Below are 19,555 nucleotides of genomic sequence, written 5' to 3'. Positions count from 1 at the left end.
TTGTATCTTTCTAGTATGGCAAACTGCCTGCTTGCTCTGAACTGCTAAACCGAGGGGCGGTCTCATTCTCTCTGAAATGAGCAGTGAAGGTTTTTCTCTGAGGGCACTGTCATAATTCTATTCCAAGGCTTTTAAGCCTGGAAGATTAACAACAAAAAATGAAAATAGCATGGGAGCAGAACATAGCATCATAGGAAGAGCTTATGTGTATAAAACAGAATTGCAGCAAGCCCCGAGCTGTTGATACGATAGATAAAAGCACTTTCAGATAGATAAAAGCTTTCATTTGTATTTAAACCTGTAACAGTTCAAAGGTTCTGAAGTAGCTAATTCCCCAGCTTATCTTTACATTTATGGCTGGCTGTGTCTCCTATCAAGCTGTCCAGAGCATTAATCCATTAGTTCAAGAGGGAAAAGCTTTTCTGTATCTGTCCAGTGGAGGGAAAGTGTCTGTACGGTCTTGTTCATGAAGAGGCTTTTCTTTTAGAAAAATGAGGGTATAGTTGTGCTTCCTGACAGGAGGGCAAGGTGCCATTTTGGAGTTCTAGACCAGGCTAGTGCCAGGGAAAGTGGAGCCAGTTCTGAGCAGGAATTGATTGCCTTGCCCTAATAAGGAGCCAAGTTGCACTTAAATCTTGGCATATGGTGCTCAGTATCTGAGCTGATCAACCCCTTTGTTTTAGTCTTTTTCTGCCTTTCCCCCTTTCTCTTTATTCTGGCCATTGTCTTCATGTTAACAGTCTGTGGAAAGAGTCCTAGTGATGGAAGGGATGAGTGGTACGGCGTGCAGGAAAGGCTGCTTGCTCTTTAGAGCAAGCTGTCAGACTCTGTCCTGTCTTATGTGCTTCAGAAGTCCCTGTTCTCTTTCACTGGGGTGATTCCCTTTCTGGTGCAGCAGCCTTGAGGGAAATACGATGAAGCTTATGTTGGCAAAAGGCAAAAAGTCATAATGAATGAGCCATTGTTTTGCTAATGAAGAGCCCAGAATTGTATTCTCCTACTTCTCTTGGCCATTTTGTGCTTCAAAGCTGTCTGCACCAATATTCCTTGCAGTCTGGCAGTCGGCTTTGTTTTGGTTCTTGCTTCCTAGGCAGTGTTCTCACATGTACTGTACAGCTGTCAGGAAGTCTCTGCCTCTCATCCTTCTGCCAGTGTTTGTTCCTTGATCCTGATCGGAGTTCCAACAGCTAAATATTCTTGTAGTTGCTTTAGCCAGTGACTTGTTGACAGCCTGTTGTCCACGTGCCATAGACAGAGGAATGCCAGGTAGTTCATCTGGTACTTTCTGTTAGACCATCACATGATTCAGTTCTGTCTCAGAAGCCTGATGGTCTTTATCTCAGCCTGAGCAGATGACTGACATGGAAACTTTAAAAAAATTATTGCTTCTGGTCAGCATTAATGCACCTGTCTCAGGAAGACACGTATTAGAGTGATTTCACAAATCTCTTCATAACAGAGTTGGTGTCAGATTTGAGGTATAAAACCTGCCAACACAGGCATGAGGGCTTAAAAATGGGAAAGTGAGATGTTTGGGAGAAACTGCAGTTAAACCCTTGCATAACTCATGTGCTGAGTTGAAAAAACAGATCAAGCAACTTATTGGGTGGGTTTGTAGCATTCATTTGGATGTTGTGACAAACTCACTGGAAGGCAGTTTACAACAAGCTCAAGTCTGTATTGGCTTGTTCTTGGGATCCCTTGGTTTGAGATACTGCTGTTCATTGGGCTCGCAGAGCAAGAGAGCCCACAGCCCTTGGAGGCTGGGAGTGCCTGTGTGTCCTGGAAACACTTGGACCCAAAAACCTGACTTGTAAGGCAGAACAACTAAATAATGTGTAGGGAGAGAGGGATGCAGTGGCATCTGGTGACCATGCCAACCTTCAACTGGTTTTGCTGTTGTATTTTCAGGTGTTGGCCAGCTGGCATACCTAAATCAGGTTTTGTTTTGATGGTGTGGATTATAGGTATTTGACTTTCAGTATGTGTCAATTGCCTTAGCAATTGATAATGGGATTGGACCTCATTTAAATGGCAGTTTTTAAATGAACCACCTTCTGTCCATCAGTGCAGTGTATCTGAGGTCCCTGAAGAGTTTGAAATAGCTATACTGCTGGCTGGCCCTGTGCATTGGTATGTAATTATTTTAAAGAACCTCAGGCATTTTTCCTCTCTGTACTTGAAAAAAAGGAAGAAAAGGAAAAGTAGTCTTGCCTCTCTTTACTTAAGACCTACAAGATTTGAGCTTTTCCACCAGTGGCATGCTCTAGACCAGCATTAAAACCCTGTAAGTAAGCTGGTGAATTGGTCCCTACCCCAGAGCACACGAGCCTTCCCTGTTGCTTTCTAGCTGAAGCCTTGCTGCTTATGTCCAGTAACCTTATTTTTAAACCAGATCTGATTCATGATCTCTTTTCTATGCCAGATGAGGTCCTTGGTTGTGAGTAAGTGTTGTGACTGCAGCTGGCAGGAATCCTGCCTGATTGCCTCACTTCAGGAAATGTTAAAATAACACTTTTTTTTCTTAGAAAGCTAGTTCGTTCCCCTCCCACTTCTAATTCTCCTAATAGCTGCCCCCAGTTTGGCAGCTGGCTCACAGAGGGTTGTTTGTGTTGCTGAGCAAGAGCAGAGCCACTCTGGTGGATACAGTGCTGGAGGAGAGGTACACAAAACCAGCTTGGATCTGTAGCCAAGCTGGCTTCAACTTTTTAGAAGTTTCTCTGAAAGTTGGAAGGAAAACTGCTAAACTGTGAGAAGAAATTTACTCCTCCCCCCAGATTATTTTTTTTTTTTTTTTTTTCTTTTTTCTTTCCCCTCTTGGAGAAGAGAAGCTGACCCAGCCCAAGCTGCTTGTTTGAGACAAAGCATCCAGCAGCCTTGCCTGTCCTCCAGATTGCAGGAATTCAGTGGGGCCGATGTTACCAACAGCTGCTGGAATGGATGCCCCCTGAGACTGGACCCAGCTGGTTTTGTCTTCTGTTTTGGACTTGCAGTCAGGCCTGCAAGGAACTTAGCAAAGCTTTAGTAGTATTGAAGAGAATTCTCTTCTCAAACCTGTATGAATGGCAGCTGATGTGGGGAAGGTTTGTCACCTTGCATGTCCAGATGGAGATGCATTTTTTTTATTGCCTGGCTTCTGCCTTGTTTGATCACTGCTATGGGGAGATAGTTTATGTTCAGTGCTCTTTCTCTTTTGGAACTGTGCCAAGGTAAGAACATTTGTAGCTGAACAGCAACAGGCAATACTGGTGTGTGTCTTTGGAGTATGTACCCTTTACTCTAAGGGATGCTTGCAGCCGAAGGATTCCCCAAGAACTTTCATTTACAGCTGTTGGACAAAAAAAAAAGGAAGGCTAGAATATAATTGTCTTTAATGTCTGTCAGATCTGGGAGCACTGCAAAGGAAGCACTGGAGCACAGTTAGGAGAGTACAAACCAAATGTATTACATGAATAAGTGGATTTGGACCCTGGAAAACCAGTGCAGGTACCAGGACTGTAGTGCCTGTTCTGCTTGCCAGTCTGTAGTCTTCTGCTTGAGTTAAAACCCAAACATAGTCCTCCTGAAATACATCCTACTTTCCTTTACTTGTTGTAGGAATGTTACTTAGGAATGTTTTGCATTCTGAAGACTACTTCCAACCTCTCTAGAGCAGCAGAGGGAGAAGTTTATTTAGTAATGCCACTTTTTCCTGCTTGGTACAGCTCAGACTGAAGTTTTGCAGGGCAGTTATCCACATAAACCAATCCCTCACTACTAGTCAACTGTAGCATGTTATTACAGGGCCCAAAGAGAATGGAATTGTAAACTCAAGTCTGTCTTCGAGAAATTGAATGAAGCTGTTTGGACTCTTTCTCAGCATTAAATATCTTGTGTGTTTTGGCTCCACTGTGGATGACTATAGAGATGGCTTTGGCAGAAACAATTCACCCTGGGGGCTGGAAGGAGCTAGAGCAGTGAACACCAGGACAGCCTGGGCCTTCACTGGAATGTCTCATTCAGCCTGCCCTAGGGCTGGCAGACCAGGCTAAATTATACAAGGCAATTTTTTCAATCTTCCTACCAACTGAGGACAATCAGTGGGGAAAAAAAAACCAAAAAACAAAAAACAATCTAAGTCTTAAGCATCACTGTGTACTAGATTCTGAATCTTCTGCATTGAATAAATTATATTTTGCATCCTGAACAACATGTAGGTAATAATGTCATAAACCCAAGGCAGTGTAACTATAGATGTGTGCTCTCAAGGTTTAGTGATGCAGTAATAAGAAGCAGCACATTCAGTATAAAAGATGATGAGCTGGCTGAATCCAAAACTTCCTTATCCAAAGAACCAGAAATTCAAATGCCTTTCTAAAGGGGGCACTAGAAACTTAGTACCTCTCCATTTGATCTATATGCTATCTGCCATACAAGGTACGCTGCTTTGAGTAGCAGCCATTACCCTTCCTTGCTGGTGGAAAGGAAGGACAAGTTGTCAGGATAAACAGATTACAACTATGTCTGTAAGTGTTGGATACAATGCTGTATGTGCTAATGTTTAACCGGTCTCTTGTTTTTCTTTCCATCCATTAGGCAACACTGAGCAGTGCACATCTTGACAAAGTCTCCTAGCAACCTTCTCTGCAGTGCTGAATGACAGCAGGAGCAGCTGGGCAAATCGATGAGCTTGCCCTGGGAGCCTATAAATAGGCACAATCAGAACACACGATGGGTCAGAAGGTCACAGGAGGGATAAAAACTGTGGATATGAGGGATCCTGTATATAGGCCATTGAAACAAGAACTCCAGGGACTCGACTACAGCAAACCCACCCGTTTGGACTTGCTGCTAGACATGCCTCCTGTATCCTATGAGGTCCAGTTACTGCATTCATGGAACAACGATGACCGCTCGCTGAATGTCTTTGTGAAGGAGGATGACAAACTCATATTTCACCGGCATCCGGTGGCTCAGAGTACAGATGCTATCAGAGGCAAAGTGGGCTACACACGGGGACTGCACGTGTGGCAGATCACGTGGGCCATGAGGCAGCGAGGGACACATGCTGTGGTAGGGGTGGCAACAGCAGATGCCCCTTTGCATTCAGTAGGGTACACGACACTCGTTGGAAATAACCATGAATCGTGGGGATGGGACCTGGGGCGCAACAGGTTGTACCACGATGGCAAGAACCAGCCCAGTAAAACCTACCCTGCCTTTCTAGAACCAGACGAAACTTTCATTGTGCCAGACTCCTTCCTGGTGGTTCTAGACATGGATGATGGGACACTGAGCTTCATTGTGGATGGGCAGTACATGGGCGTTGCTTTTCGGGGACTCAAAGGGAAAAAGCTGTACCCAGTGGTGAGCGCCGTGTGGGGCCACTGCGAGATACGGATGCGCTACTTGAATGGACTTGACCGTAAGTACAGCTTCCCATAGCTGTGCTAGCAACACAGACCTGTGTGCTCAAGTGCAGGCTTCCCAGGCCATCCTCAGGTTTCATTTTGCTCAAGAGGGGAGGTGTTTTTTGCTTTCATCTTGCTCCTGAAAGGAGGTTGTAGCCAGGTGGGGGGTTGATCTCTTCTTCCAAGTTAACTACTAGTAAGACAAGAGGGTATGAGCTTAACCTCTGCCAGGGGAGGGTTAGGTGGAATATTAGGAAGAAATTCGTTACAGAGAGGGTGATCAGGCATTGGAATGGGCTGCCCAGGGAGGTGGTGGATTCTTTGTCCCTGGAGGTTTTTAAAAGACTGAATGTGGTACTCAGTGCCATGGTCTGGGAATCACAGTGGTAGTGGATTAAGGGTTGGGCTTGATGATCTGAGGTCCTTTCCAACCTGGATGATGCTGTGATTCATATCAGCATTAGGATACAGCTCTGAATCCTTAATGGCTAATGCCAAAAGTTTGGATGTGCACATGTCCTGTTACCACAGCACTGCAGGGAGCACACAGGGTTTGAAGAGGTTGTGTGGTGGGAGAAGGTGATGCCAGTTATCTCTCTAGTGGTGACAAACCTTCCTATATTAGTACCAAATACCAGTAGGAATGTCTTTCTGACAGTTCCATTATTGGCAATGTAATCCTGGTGTCACTTTACAGGTGGCAGTCTGAGGGACAATCACCTTCCATGAATGTTTAATGAAGGGACTTAAAATCCCTTGCAGGCAAAAGGTCTCTCCCTATCTAAGGAAATGGGAATGCCTCATCTTTCAAAGTAGTAGCTCATGTCTCTGCCTCTTTCAGGGCAGGGTGTGTTCATTTCTAGCATTGGGCTGGACATTGTGGCCAACCCAACTTCCATTCCAGGCCCTTTACTAATAGGAACATCAATCTCTAGCAAAGCTTAAGTAATAAATTTCACTGTCCAAATGTGCTAAAGTCTGTTATCTCTCATAGTCACAAGTTCCCAGTGGGCCAGACTGTGACTCAGTAGGGTGTAGGACAGAGGTGAAGGAAGTGGATTAAAATTGGGATTTATGTTGCTAGTGAAATAAATTTGGCAGCGTTGATATGAAGAAGTGTTTCCCCTGCATTCCACAACAGTGTCTGTCCAAAGGCTGTAGTATGCTCTAGCTCTTTTATTTGTTATAGCATATTCTAGTGCTGGGCCAGCAATGGCAAAGCCCTGGCACTGGTGGCACAAGGTACAAAGCTAACTCTGGACATCAGGAAAACTGAGTTACCAGAATAACCAGGAAAGCCTTGCAAAGGGAGAGCAGCAAAATCCACAAGACCAAATAGGGAGCTACTGACAGCACTTCTACCAAAAGAAAGAAACTGAGCTCGTTCTGCCAGAGCAACCTAGAGAATGGCAGCAGCTCCAGTAACCAGGTTTTTCTTAAGAGCTCAAGCCAAAACCTGCAGCTCCCCTGAAAGCCAGCAAGTCTTTGGAGTTGTTGGCACAGAACTGCACTCAGTAAGGAAAGGGCCACCTCCAGTATTGGATTTGGTTGTAGTGTGCTCTCAGCACAGGAGTGAGTTGTGGGCATGAGGCCAGGAAGGCCAGGACACTGTTTTGGCACAGAGAGGAAGGTGACGTCTGGCTCTAACCACTTCTGAGCGTTCAATAGCAACCCTGTCCAGTGCCTGCAGTGCTTGTGACTTGGCAGAGGTCAGATGTGTGTCTTCTTTCTCTTTTGGTCTCAATATCTCCTCTCAGGTTGGGCAAGCAGCAAAAACTAGATGAGGACCAAGTTCTTGCTCTTAATCTCGGTGGGAAGGAGATCCTCTCCTGAGGCCATCAAAGTGGAAAGTATTTGTTACTTTGATACCTTAAGACTTTGAAGGTCAGACCCCTTGTGCTCTGGGATGGTGGCTAGGGAATGCCTCAGTCCCAGCTATCTCCATATGGAGCAGGAGGAAGTAGACAGACATTGATTCCAGCACAGTGTAGCCACAGAAGGTTTATGACAAATGAGAAGCAACTGCACTGCCCTGACAGATGTTTGGTCTCCAGCCAGCTATCAGCACAAAAGAGGTGTGCATGTAGAGGTGTGATTCCTCGGGAATAATTAATGCTTGAAGCATTGGGAGAACTTTGGAGAACTGCTAGGAAAAACATTCCACTGCAGCTTCCCCTGGAGCAGGTAAAAGCTTGTGATCCATAGCAGGGAAGGAGGGTGGGTGGGTATAATAAGGCATCATTTCTGTTCTGGCTGCTTATTTGAGGAGGAGATGAACCAATTCCAGTGTACGTTTCCTGGCTTTGTTACCAAATATTTCCACACCTAACAAACTCCTCCTCACGGACTTTTGCCAAAAATTAGATAAAAGCTAGCTCTCTCCACTTTTCATTGGAAGTGTCTTGTACCTGGAGCAGTATGACACTTTTTTTTTCCAAAGTAGAATCGGGGGAAGCCTGATCAGAGGCTACTGACAACAGTCTCAGGTTTTTTTCAATGTTAGCTGTTACCCTTGGATGTGGTAGGAAGGGACTTGTATCTACCTCATTGAGTTCTGTTAAAAAAATGCAGGAAAAACTAAGCTTTTCCTGTGCCACCTGTTTAAAACTGCTGTGTTGAACAGTCAGATTAACTTGGCTTGTTGTAGTGGAAGCTAGAACTGTTGGCATATGAGGGTTCCTGAAAACTGCAGCTTCTCAGCCAAACTTTTCTATTTCTGTGGATGTTTTTAGGTGTCTGTAAGGGAAGCTTTCTAATCGTTCATGCTTAGCCCTCAGGGTATTAGAAGGATGTCCAGTTATCTGCTTAATTAGGGATGTCTTTGTGCTAGCCCTCTCTTGGGGGAGGAGAAACCACTTAGGCTTGAGGAGCAGACTGTAAAGGTGAGCATTGACACTTAGCAACAGAAGATGTGAGAAACTAATCTGTATCTTCCTCCTGTGCAGCTTTGATGTGTTAACTCTGGCTTTCACCTTAGTCCCCTGTATGTTGTGAATGACTCTTCGGCATCAAAGGGCCCTGTATGTCATTCCTGAAAAACTAGTATTATCTTGTTTAGTGTTTGAGCAGAGAAAAAGAATAGCCAAAGGCCTGGGTCTTTTGGAGGCTCATGATACAGGAGGGAATCCTCTAATGGAAAATGTCACAATAAAAGTAGTGACATGAAACTTTGATGGATGGCTTTGTTTTTCCTGGGAAGTATGTGGAACAAATGAAGGGGTTGACAGCTATTATCCCACTATGTAAGACAGAAATTATACTTTTTAGGTACCCACAGGACACAATGTTATTGCACTGCCTGCTGCAGTCTTTTACTTCAGTGAATCTCTTCCAAAGATGGGGGAACTTCCATTAGGGGATTCTCGTACTCTTTCATTTACACATATGTATGGCTTAACCTGTACAGAAACATCATGCTCTGCCTCTGTGTATTTGAGGTGAATACTGAATGGCTTGGGTCCTGCAAATGTGCTAGGCATTCACTTGCCTTGCTCAATTTTTGAGTGGTTTTTTGTTTGTTTGTTTGGTGTGGGTTTTTTTGTTTTTTGTTTTTTGTTTTTTGTTTTTTGTTTGTTTTTTTTTCACAACTAGCAAAATGAATGGGTTGGGATGTTAAATGTTTTGGTTTTCTTTTTCCAGCTGAACCACTGCCTTTGATGGACTTGTGTCGGCGAGCTGTAAGGCTGGCTCTGGGCAAGGAAAGACTGAATGAGATCCCCACACTGCCACTGCCAGCTTCTCTCAAGAGTTACCTGCTCTACCAATGACCTTTGTTCAAGGACAGAGTTGGAACCAAGGCAACAGAGTGGAGCTGACCCAGTGAGCAATGGATTCTCCACCCTCATGTCATCGCTACTGTCAAAACTCCTTGGCCAAAGTATTCCCGCCACTGCTTAAGTCTCCATGTGTCCTTCTTGGCAAGTTTTCAAGTAATCCTTGTTTCACAACTTGAGTGTTTTGTTCTTTGGAAGTCACTTCCCCAGCACACATACAAAAGGAACATTTACAGAAGCTCTCTGCTTCCCTGCTTCTCCTGAGAAAAGGTGGCATTGCATCCCTTGGGTTGTAGAGGAGTGAATGATTTTTCTGTAGTGGTAAAGGGAAGGACATAATTTGGGGGAAGGGAAGGCACCAGGAGTAGAAATGTTAAGACCAGGTGCTAAGAATGGAAAGGCACAGGCTGGCCAGCAGAGCTGAGAAGGGTCTGGAATACCAGGAAGAATGAATTGCTGAATTTTTAAAACAAAAGAAAAAAAACCCCTACCCCCAAACCCTGAAACACCAAAACCAAGAACCCTTCCATTAGGATGCTTCTTAATTTGCAGAAGGTGGTTATGTCGCTGGTGTCTGTAGCTCTGCCAGGACTTCTCACCATGTTCTAATGTTATTTCATAGACATTGAACCCTGCTTTCTTGTTTATCACCATCGCTTTCTCAGTTCTCCTGCTTTTCTCTGGTCAGCCTCTTAGTGGGTTTGACTTGGTTGATTGAGCAGTTATATTGTGTCTTCACCCTCCTTTTTTTACTTAAAATGCAGATTTTAGTCTGGAATCAGGGGTTCTTTACTTATGTGGGGACAGGGAAAGGACAAATCTCTGCAACAGGGTGAGGCAGGCTTAGTGAGCTGGTAACTCCTGCCATCTTACATCTGCTTTCTGTGTAGCCAGTTCATGTTAAGGCTTTTGAGAAACAAACTAATGTGTTTCTCTAAGGGATCTGCCAGGGAATTCTCTTTTTAGATAAGCTGCTTCAAGTCATCTAAACCAGGCTTTGTTCTGTAATAGACCCTCTGCACAATCTCCACTTACCTATGCAGCAGGAATAGTTTTCTGTTTCTTGCCTGGGGGTGGGAAGTTGTCCCAAAGAACATGGTAGCAGTGTGGCGGCAGAAATACAATCAGCAGATGGGAAACCCATCTCATTTCTGAAATCTGCAGAATGGTACTTGTGAGATTTGAACAGAGCCAGTGGTGTGGTCTTTCAGAGGATGGGGGGGGGGAAGGAGACAACTGCAATAAACAGGACAAGCAATTCAGGCAAAATCAGCTCATCCCAAATAGATTCTCACCTCAGTAGCCAAGCAAAGAGGATGACACTCCTTAACTAGCAGGAGCTGCTCTCTTGACTTCTCCACAGGTTACTATGCTGCCTTTCTGGGGTTATTTTGCACATTTCTTTGTCTTGAAAAATGTTTGTGTGGTTGGTTTTTTTTGCTCTTGAGTTATTCCTTCAGTTCTGTGTAGGTGCAAATGAGTTTAGTTGTTGAAAATGTTAATATATATTATTTGTGGTGTATGTATAAGAACATGTTTTAAACAGCTGCTGTAGGGTATCTTTTTAAAAATAAACTACTTGCATAGTATATTTTTTAAAGCACAGAATTGGTGCCAAGACTGGGTGGGGTGTGAACTGCCCCTTTTTAATCTAATATTATGATTATTTTTTTTTAAATGCTAGGGATTTGTACTAGTTTCTGTTACAGGGCAGGACACAAGAAAATTCAGTGTGTATGGAGCCCTACTTGGTTGCCTTCAACTTGAACCAGTGTCTTCCAAAACTCCAGGGAAGCAGCTGTGTTCTCCCTACTTCTAATGTTTGTTGTGCTCCCTCATTTCATCTCTTCTCACTTCACCAGTACATCGCTTTGTACAGTTTTAAATCTGACTTTCTATTTTATGACTGTAGGTAATACTCAGTAACCTAATAAACTTTATTAAATATTACTTGATGCTGCTTTTTATTTGTATGAAACAATCAGATTTGGTTTTTTCCATCTGATTTCTGCATGAATAGTGATCTTATTCCCAAGAAGCCAGCCCAGGTAAAGCAAGAGGTGGTGTGGCTTTGTCTCTCCTTTGAAGAACAGCAGTTTTTAAAGCTGACATCTAGAAGGTGTGTGCAGGTGGAGGGCAAGCTGCAGGTAGGATGTGGTAATTGGATCTTGAGTAGGTGCCTAAAAGTGGTTACTACAGATGGAGTTGAATAAAATCTGTAAAGTACAACCAGCTGATTGCTTGCTGGTTGTGCCTGCAGTCTCAACTTCTAACCCCCAGCAGAGGTGCTCTGGAATTATATTGGCAAGTAAGGTAAAGCCTCTTCAAACTGACTGGAAGTGAGATGATTCGGTATTTTTGTCAAGTATGACAAGGGCTTTAATTCTGTCTCCTGTCCACACACTTTTCTTCCCTGCAGCTACCAACTTGCCTATGAAACCCAAATCACTTTGTACAAACACCCTGAAACATGTAAGGCTCAGCTAAAGCTCAGAGGTATTCTTATAAACTGCCTTATTAGGGTTCTGGCTGAGGAGACATTCAAAAAAATGGCAAGTGGTTTCTTGTCTCTAGTCAGGGCAAGAATTTTGTTTTCATTTTTCCCAGTCTTAACTATTTGTTTTCCCACATGTAGCAGATGACTGCTTGTACATCCTAAGCCTAAATGTCTAGCATATCCAATAAGCACTTTGGGTTTGCTGCAGGTAGTGAAGGACTTCAGTGAAATACTTGTTTTCTGAACACAGTCAGCTTCCCCTCAGCTTTCAGTAGAAGGCTGCAGTGCTGGAGGTGTGGCTGGAGGGGTTCTGGGTGAGCAGCAGGCTGGAGAGGGTGCAGAAGGTGGGGTGGGTTGCAGAGGACTGAAATTAGTTCATGCTCAGCTCCAGACACCCAAACAGGCTTGTGTTCCAGCTGCATGGAATATTTGAAACAAATGACCTGCTCAGGGCTGAGAGTCTGCAGTGTTTATGTACAGTGCCATGGCAACGGTGGAGGAAGTCATGAGATGGGGATTGGACCTGGTGGAATCAACAAATGATATCACAGATTAGCAAATCCTTATGAATCTGTGTGGCTCTCTGCTTTCCCTGCCATTGCCAGTTCAAGCACTGGGATGTGGCAGGCAGACGTACTCCTTTCTGAGCAGCAGTAAAGAGTGCAAGCCCTACTTGTTCCAGGGCTGCCTTGAAGACTAACCCTGTTACCCTGGCCAGCAGCTTGTCCTCCTGCTGTTGCTGACTAATCCTGTGTATGCACAGTTATGAAGCTGTTAATGGAAACGTAGATGTTGTAGGAGGCAGTGGAGTAGATTTTGTTCCTTCCTGGAAGTTGAGGCTTTGGTGAAAATAATTTAAGTATGCAAGAAGGGAAGTGTTTAGTGGAGGAGTTAAGTAGCTGGTAAGTATGTCATGGTGCTTTAGCAGTCCTGTCACAGCTCCTGTCAAAAGAGAAGCCTGTCTTGTGTGCAGGTTGCAGATCTGTGCCAGCAACCATCCCTGCTGTGGATTTTGTTCACAGCTATGACAATGCCAAGGTTAAAAAAACCTAAAAACAACTTAGGGGCAAGGAGGACAGTTGCCAAATCTCTCCTTTATCTGCAGAACTGAGAATTGCTTTCCCTGAGCTCAGACAACCTTCTTTGTTGGACCTTAGATGTTAGTTTGTAGCTGTTAAATTCTTAGTACTAACACAAGAGAATTTTCCCCTTTCCCTGTGTCTGGGATGAGCAAATTTTGAAGGATATGCATCATACTTTTGGCAGTCACACCTCTCCTGTGCAAGGTAAGACATGAAAAACATTTCCTAGCATGCTCCCCCTTTTCTGTCCCATATGCTTCCTATGCAGAGCTAATGCTGTTGATTTTATGCCAAAACCTAAGTTGCATTTGACTGGAGAAGGAAATGCATAGTGATTTATTTAGTAAAGTGTATTGAAATTAAAGCTTAGCAATGCTCTTCCCATCAGCTGTTTCAGCTGCCCTTGTGCATTCCTGTTCCTGTGGCACCACTGTGCCCTGGTCACATACGCACGTAGCACAGGGGAGAAACAAATCTGATTATTTTACCCAAAGCCTCAGCACTGCACGTCTGCCTCTCAGTCTGCTGGCCTCATCTGGGACCTTTTCTGGGACTAGCACAGACCAGCCACATTCCTCTGCTCATGTGTTGCCACAATGTATAAAAGTTAAGGTGATTTACAATCTCTTATAAAAGCACTTATGGCCTGAATTTAGGCCCTGCTAAACAACCTTGCACTGAACACCCACAGTTCACAGCTTGAGCATCCTCTGTGACCAGCTCTAACTTAACTCGCTTGTAAATCTAGGGTTTCTTTTTTCCCCACCTGAGCTAGATAGACAATAAATTCTCAAACACAATTAATTGGGGCAAAGACCATTGTGTTTTTTCACAACTGTGACAAATTTGACTCAATTAAAAGATTCACCTGCTGTGATACCTCAAGATTTCCTTTGTGTTTGCCCAGGTCCATCCACTATCCAATGACACTGTCTGGGTACACGTTTTCAGCTGGGAGCAGTCTGCTGTGCCTGCAGGTTAAGCAGCAACCAGCCCTGGCTTTCTGTGCTTATGCCCCACTCGTGCTCCCACACAACCACATCTATCCAAATACAGCATCTTAAAGCAGAGTCCTTGTTAAAGGGGATTAACCTGCACTTTTTCACTTTGCTCAATGGGTTCACATTTATTAGGCACCTAGCATTGCATTTTCTTCTAATATCGTGTATGACTCTTCAGTTGGCAGCAGCTCCTGGCCCAGGGAAGCTTTGCTGTGCAATGGTATGGGGGGTACACAGGCCAAGAAATAGATGCTACTTATGGATAACCAGACAGTTATCCAGATAGCACTTTGTTTGTCATGAGAAGTTCCATAAATGCCTCTGTCAGTGCTCCCTCTCATAACCCCTTGTTGAGCCATTAACTATTATTTAGGAGGGCCTAGCAAAATTTAACTGTCTAAAACCTGTCTAAGCAAACATGCTCTCCAAATTATTATTATAAAGGGTACACAGACAAGCAAGAAACACCTGCCTAAGCTGGCATTTGGCCAAGACATGGGTGTTGATTTTTTTTTTTTCTTTCCCTTTTGTGAAAGAATACTGAGTGTTTCCCACAACTGAGGCTTGAACTTTTTGTTCTCAGAGTTTTCCCAAAGCAGGGAAAGGGAAAACTCCCTACCTTTTGGGGAGGCCAGAACTTTCTAGCAGGCTGTGGGAGCAGGACGTTGTTCTGAAAGGTAAAATACCACCTATTGAATCAGTAACTTAATTTCCTGCAACACAATGGATGTTTCCTTTGGAAGAGAACCGCCTCATATTGACAGGGTCTGCTCCTATTTTGAGGTCCAGCAGAGACATGAGGGGTAACAGCTGTTACTCCTAAGTATGATCTGTATTTTTCAAGCTGTCTAGACACATGACCAGCAAAGGTAGTTAATCATGTCAAGCTTTTTATTTCTGTAAAGACCTGGGTTTGTTTAATGAGCTATATGGAAATCCAGGGCAAGACAATGAATCAAGCAGACAAGTGGGGTAATTTCAGCACTGAGGCCAACACTTTGACATTTTTCATTCTGACCAGGTATAGACAGTGCACAAATTTAAAGATTTCAGATGTTCTTGCCTGTGGTGTTTGATAACAATGCTGACACTCTATACCCTTAAAACAGCAAGCTGTATTGCTGCATCATATGTGGTCTCTGAGATGTTAAATGGAAACTGACTCAAACTGCTGCACAATAGGAAATGACAGCAATGAAAATTATGTTTACAGAATGCTAGAAATGAAGTTTTAAATTGCTTTTGTAAAGGAAAAACTAGAAGAATGAGCACTCAGAGTCCTTATGATGCATTCTACTTGGATAAATACAGATGTTTCCAGTTAATGTTCTCACAGATGCCAACTATCTATTCCAAAGCAAAGTGCTGCATGATAAAATTGTTCTTGTTAGAAAGGAAAGAAGGTGATTCTTCTTATTCAATCTGACATTTTTATTTGCATTTAAAAAATAGTCAGAAAAATGCAGATAAACCTTGAGTTTAAAAGGGTAATGACATTTCTGCATTGGAACCCCTCTGAGAAACTGCATCCTGGAGTTCAGATGCTCTTGGGCTGGGCTTGCAGATCCACAGAGCAAGAAATGCCTTGGAGGATTTTTCACATTTAGACTAACAGGCTTGTGCCACACATACGTGCTTTAGGTCTGCATTTTGTTGTGTTTGTTTCTGTTTACCTATTGTGTTTTAAACTTCATCATCATTTCAAGAGAATAAACTTGTTTTCCTCTGTTGCCTGGCACCAGCACTAACCTCAAGTACATTTCAGTAAGCACAAGGGATACATGTTTCTCTATAAACAGCAAATGTAAACAAAATAATGTTATGGTGATACAGGTAGGATACTTGCAAGCTAAAGAAGCCAGAAAATCTCAAGACAGGTTATGATACATTTTTCAGCAAGTTTAACTCGGAGTCTAGGAGAATTGGGCACCAGTATTAGATACTATCTCCCCAAATGGGTGTTAAAGAGTGTTTTCAGGAGGAGATGAACACTGAAAGAGCAGATCCACCTTCAGAAGAAGCTAAGGTGTAAAAAGATAGCTGTTCAGAAAAAGTCTTTGACATGTTAGTCTCTTATCATATGCATTTGGCAAAGGTTCAGCATCATTCTTGGGTACAAAAGAGGAAAAGATTTAGCCTGGGGGCTAGTTCAGACTTCATGGACCTAGCTGTTTGATGAAGGCTGGTTAGGTCTAAGCTGGCAACTGAGGCACTACAACCTTGCTGTATGTCTGAAGTGGCAGGCCGGGTACCTGATCAACAGGTAGGGTGGTTTTCTTTGCTTGTTTTCCCAGTTGTCTGCTGCTCCAAATGGTGCTAGAAACAGTGTGAGAGGAACAGCGTGCTGCAAAGTGCTCTCAGTTTTTAAAGTCTCTCAGATCTCTTTCTTGCCAAATTCTCTTGGACAGAAGTTGTGTAATCAAACTGGGTTGCATGTAAAAACACACTTGTGTAAGTCCAGGCGTGCAGGGTATTGCCAAAGTGGACAGTCTGTCCTACTTGTGCCTGCCAGAAAAGTTGTGTTTTGTCCAGCGGAAAAGAAAACATCCTTTTTTTCTTTGGAATTTGTCTTTTCAGACTCTGAGCTCATTAGCAGTGTCTCCATACTATGATAAGTTTGACCATCTTGGGTCAGGACCATGCTCCAGTAAATTGAGTCTTGCAAGAGTAGCCAAACCTCAGCTGTTCTCCACAGGAAGTGGTCCTCTTGGTAATGTGGCAGATGCCTCAAAGATTGCAGAGATCATGGAAGAAGAAAGGGAGCAATAATTTTGTAATATAAGTCTTTGGTGCTAGTTGTTCTTTGCACTATAAAAGACAGTATCTGCCTGTAAACAAAGTAGACAAAGTTTCATAACTAACTATAGCTGAGTTTCAGAATACAGGCAACAGAAGTGATTTTGTTTCCCACTTCACTGCCAGCATTGGATTGAAATGGCAGATTTCCTTGGATTGTATTTTACCATGAGACTACCAACTGTAACTGGTGGTTCCATTAAATATGGCACATGCTTTGTGTTCATGTTTTGGGGCTGCCAGAATGGCTGCATGAGAAAAGTCCACATTAGACACAAACAAACTAAAAACAGGTCAGCATTCATAGAACCCAAGGTTGCTTCTCCCCTTCTCAGACCTGCAGGTCCAAATAATTTCAAACTGCTCAGAACTTCTCCCCATCATCCTTAGCCCAACTCTTGCCCCTGGCACTGCTGCACAAAGTCCCCAGCCAGCCTGATACTGCTGTGCTCTCCTGCAGCTGCTGCCTCATTGATCCAGCACTCCCTGGGTCCTTTTAGCATTTCACCAGCCAAGCAGCTACATGTTAGGTCTAATGCTTCACTTAATATGAACTCTTTGCTTCAACATCTCAAACAGGAAGCTCTTATACCTTAGTGTAGCTTGTCTTTAAAGTTTGGCAGCTGCTGTGTAAAATCATAGGCTGATTCCATCAAAATCCTTATACAGTGCCCTGGGCACTGTACACTGCTCATTCAAGGGAAGGGAGCAGATGGAGCCCAGAAGTTTGTTTTGCTCTTTTCCTGCTTAACTCCATGTCTGGAAACCTAAAACCTGTCAACTGACTGCAAAACAAGTGCAGTGTGAAGGCCAGACAGGTGGCCTGCAGCATGGCCATCCCACGGGTAGCAGGCACAGATCCCTGCCTGGCAGAGCCTCCCTGGCCCTTAAAGGGCACATCAAGGGTTCCTGCTACCTACCTCCCCACTTTTTATTTTTTGCTGCAGGCAGAAACAAGAAGATTGTCAGATGTCAGCATAAACGTGATTGGAGTCTCTCTGCATGAAAATATAGCAGCTCCTAGTTCAAAGGATTTTCTTGGAAGGGGAACAGCTGCCCCTCTGCAGTCCTGCTTTTCAAATGGGTGACCAGTTTGTTTGTAAACTTCTTTGTTGGTGGGGTGGATGGAGATATGTTTAAAGCAGCTAAACAAAGGTGGGAGGAGAGGAAGCAAAAGGGTTAGCCAAATTGTTTTGGAGGGGTGGCCGGGAGGGGGAAGTTGTTTTGTTTTGTTTTCTGAGAAAACATCTCTATAGCCAAGACAAACAAAGATGCCTGCTCTAGATTTTGTTACCTTTGGTCTCCCTGTGCCCTGTGTCAGTTCCCAGATTATTTTTATGAACTGTTTAATCCAGGGCTTTTATTTCCCCTGTAAATAAATGGTATTTCAGATTCCAGGACAGCTTCAGATACTAATACCAGCTGTCTAGACAAAGAGCAGCTCATGGACATGATCATAAACAAAAATAGTCTCAGGCCTTTGTTGCTAGTTTTACTATTTATTTTTTTTTTTAATCTTCCTTGTCTTGTCAAAATATCTTTCAGGGAGAGAGACTGGAAGGAGAGGCTGGCTGGGTGAAGGCAGGCACAGCACAGTTCTCATCTCCTTCCCCATCCCTCGGAGAGGATTTGAGCTGGCTGGGGCCATGCCAGGGGATGTTTGGTGTCTCAGAAATGTAAATAGTTTCCAGATAAGAAACCAGGGGAAGGAGCTCACAGTTACACAGCACATCTAGGTTTCATAAAGGAGCACTGGAAATGTTTTTATGCCTCCCATGGCTTTCAATGTGTACAGATCTTCAGCTGGCTTTTTCTGCAGGAAGGGGAAAGTTTCTTGTCCCTTCTGGTTTTCATTACAGCTGTGCAGCACTCTCCAGAACCTGCCAGCCTCCCGTGCCACTTGGGACCATGCAAGCGAAAACAGTGGGCTAAGACTTGCATTTATAAACTATAGGAACCACCGGAATCTATAAACTGTGGACCTGTAGCTTGATAGTCTAGGGCAGTGCTGTTTTTCTCCCTTTTTTTCAATCTTTCCCTGCACCTGGCTTGCATCTTGCTCCCTTTATTCATTCAATTGAGCAGTGTTAATTGCCAGCAGCTTCTTACCTTGGGTTTTTTTCAAAGCAGGTCACAGTAAAGAATTATTCTTCGGATTTACTTGGGAATCTGTCTTTTAAAGAGCAGAAAAACTATGGAAGAGTACAAATTAAGTGACTAAATCTAAACCCTCAAAGTCTGTGACAGAGAGGCAAGTAGGAGCAAAGGCTCCTGGACTGTTCCTTTGCAGCAATGATCTTTCTGACATCAAGACTTGCCATGCTAGATTTCCTTTTCTGATGCTATTTAAGGAAGCATTGATACTTAAAGCATGTGCTGATCTTTTCTTATGGCAGAGGTGATGCCAAAGTGCTGAATAAACAGATCACTTCTTCCTGCAGCACTGCTGCAGCTGTTAAACTTCCTTTCACATGCTCCTATGACTTCTCTGCAGGCCACAGGTACCTGTCACAAATGAATGGGGACATTCACGTTCCCAGCTGGCAGAAGCAGCCAGACAGGCAACTGGATCCATCACAGCCAACCCATAACCACCCCATGAAATGAACTTCCTAATTGCAAATATCCCTGGGGAGAGGGACAGTATCTTTAATGACATGGAGAAGGGTTTTTTCAGATTTTCACAGAAGCAAACATTACCAAGCCTGTTAGAGCCTTAGGCCGCACTTCTTTCCAGGGACCTGACTGGATCTTCCCAAAAGGCCTCTTAAAGAAGGAATAGTCCTAGAAGCAGAAACCATTTCAAAAGAACATTTATCATTGTCCTTACACCCAGTGATGACTCACATGGCCTTTGCCATCCTGTGCAATGGAATTCATTGCTTGACTCTGAAGGACAGGGCTAGGAGCCAGAGTGGTATCTGCTTGGAAACTGCTGTGCTCTGAAGCAGACAAGATACTTGTGCTAAAACACATTCCCTTCCAACCTGAAGCTGTACTTATACTTTATAAAAAA

The 19,555-nt window shown here is 43.7% G+C and overlaps 1 protein-coding gene across 6 annotated transcripts in view; it reads left to right on the top strand.

The window, feature by feature from the left end:
• Window positions 1-11,113, top strand: part of SPSB1 (splA/ryanodine receptor domain and SOCS box containing 1) — a 31,679-nt gene extending 20,566 nt beyond the window's left edge. For 2 of the 6 annotated variants that reach the window (XM_071766756.1, XM_071766760.1), the window contains exons 2-3: window positions 4,576-5,404; window positions 9,030-11,113. In XM_071766756.1, the coding sequence (XP_071622857.1) occupies window positions 4,711-5,404; window positions 9,030-9,157 (822 nt within the window). In that variant the 5' untranslated portion in view covers window positions 4,576-4,710 and the 3' untranslated portion in view covers window positions 9,158-11,113. Of the gene's footprint in view, window positions 1-2,823; window positions 3,210-3,384; window positions 3,487-4,575; window positions 5,405-7,444; window positions 7,575-9,029 lie in introns of those variants that run through there. The other 4 variants (XR_011730335.1, XM_071766757.1, XM_071766758.1 and 1 more) reach the window with 4 other exon arrangements.
• Window positions 11,114-19,555: the final 8,442 nt, after the last annotated feature.

Source organism: Heliangelus exortis, chromosome 23 (genome assembly GCF_036169615.1).
Source record: "Heliangelus exortis chromosome 23, bHelExo1.hap1, whole genome shotgun sequence".
Lineage (NCBI taxonomy): Eukaryota > Metazoa > Chordata > Aves > Apodiformes > Trochilidae > Heliangelus > Heliangelus exortis.
Note: the sequence above shows the minus strand (reverse complement) of the source record. Positions and strands in the feature narration are given on the sequence as shown.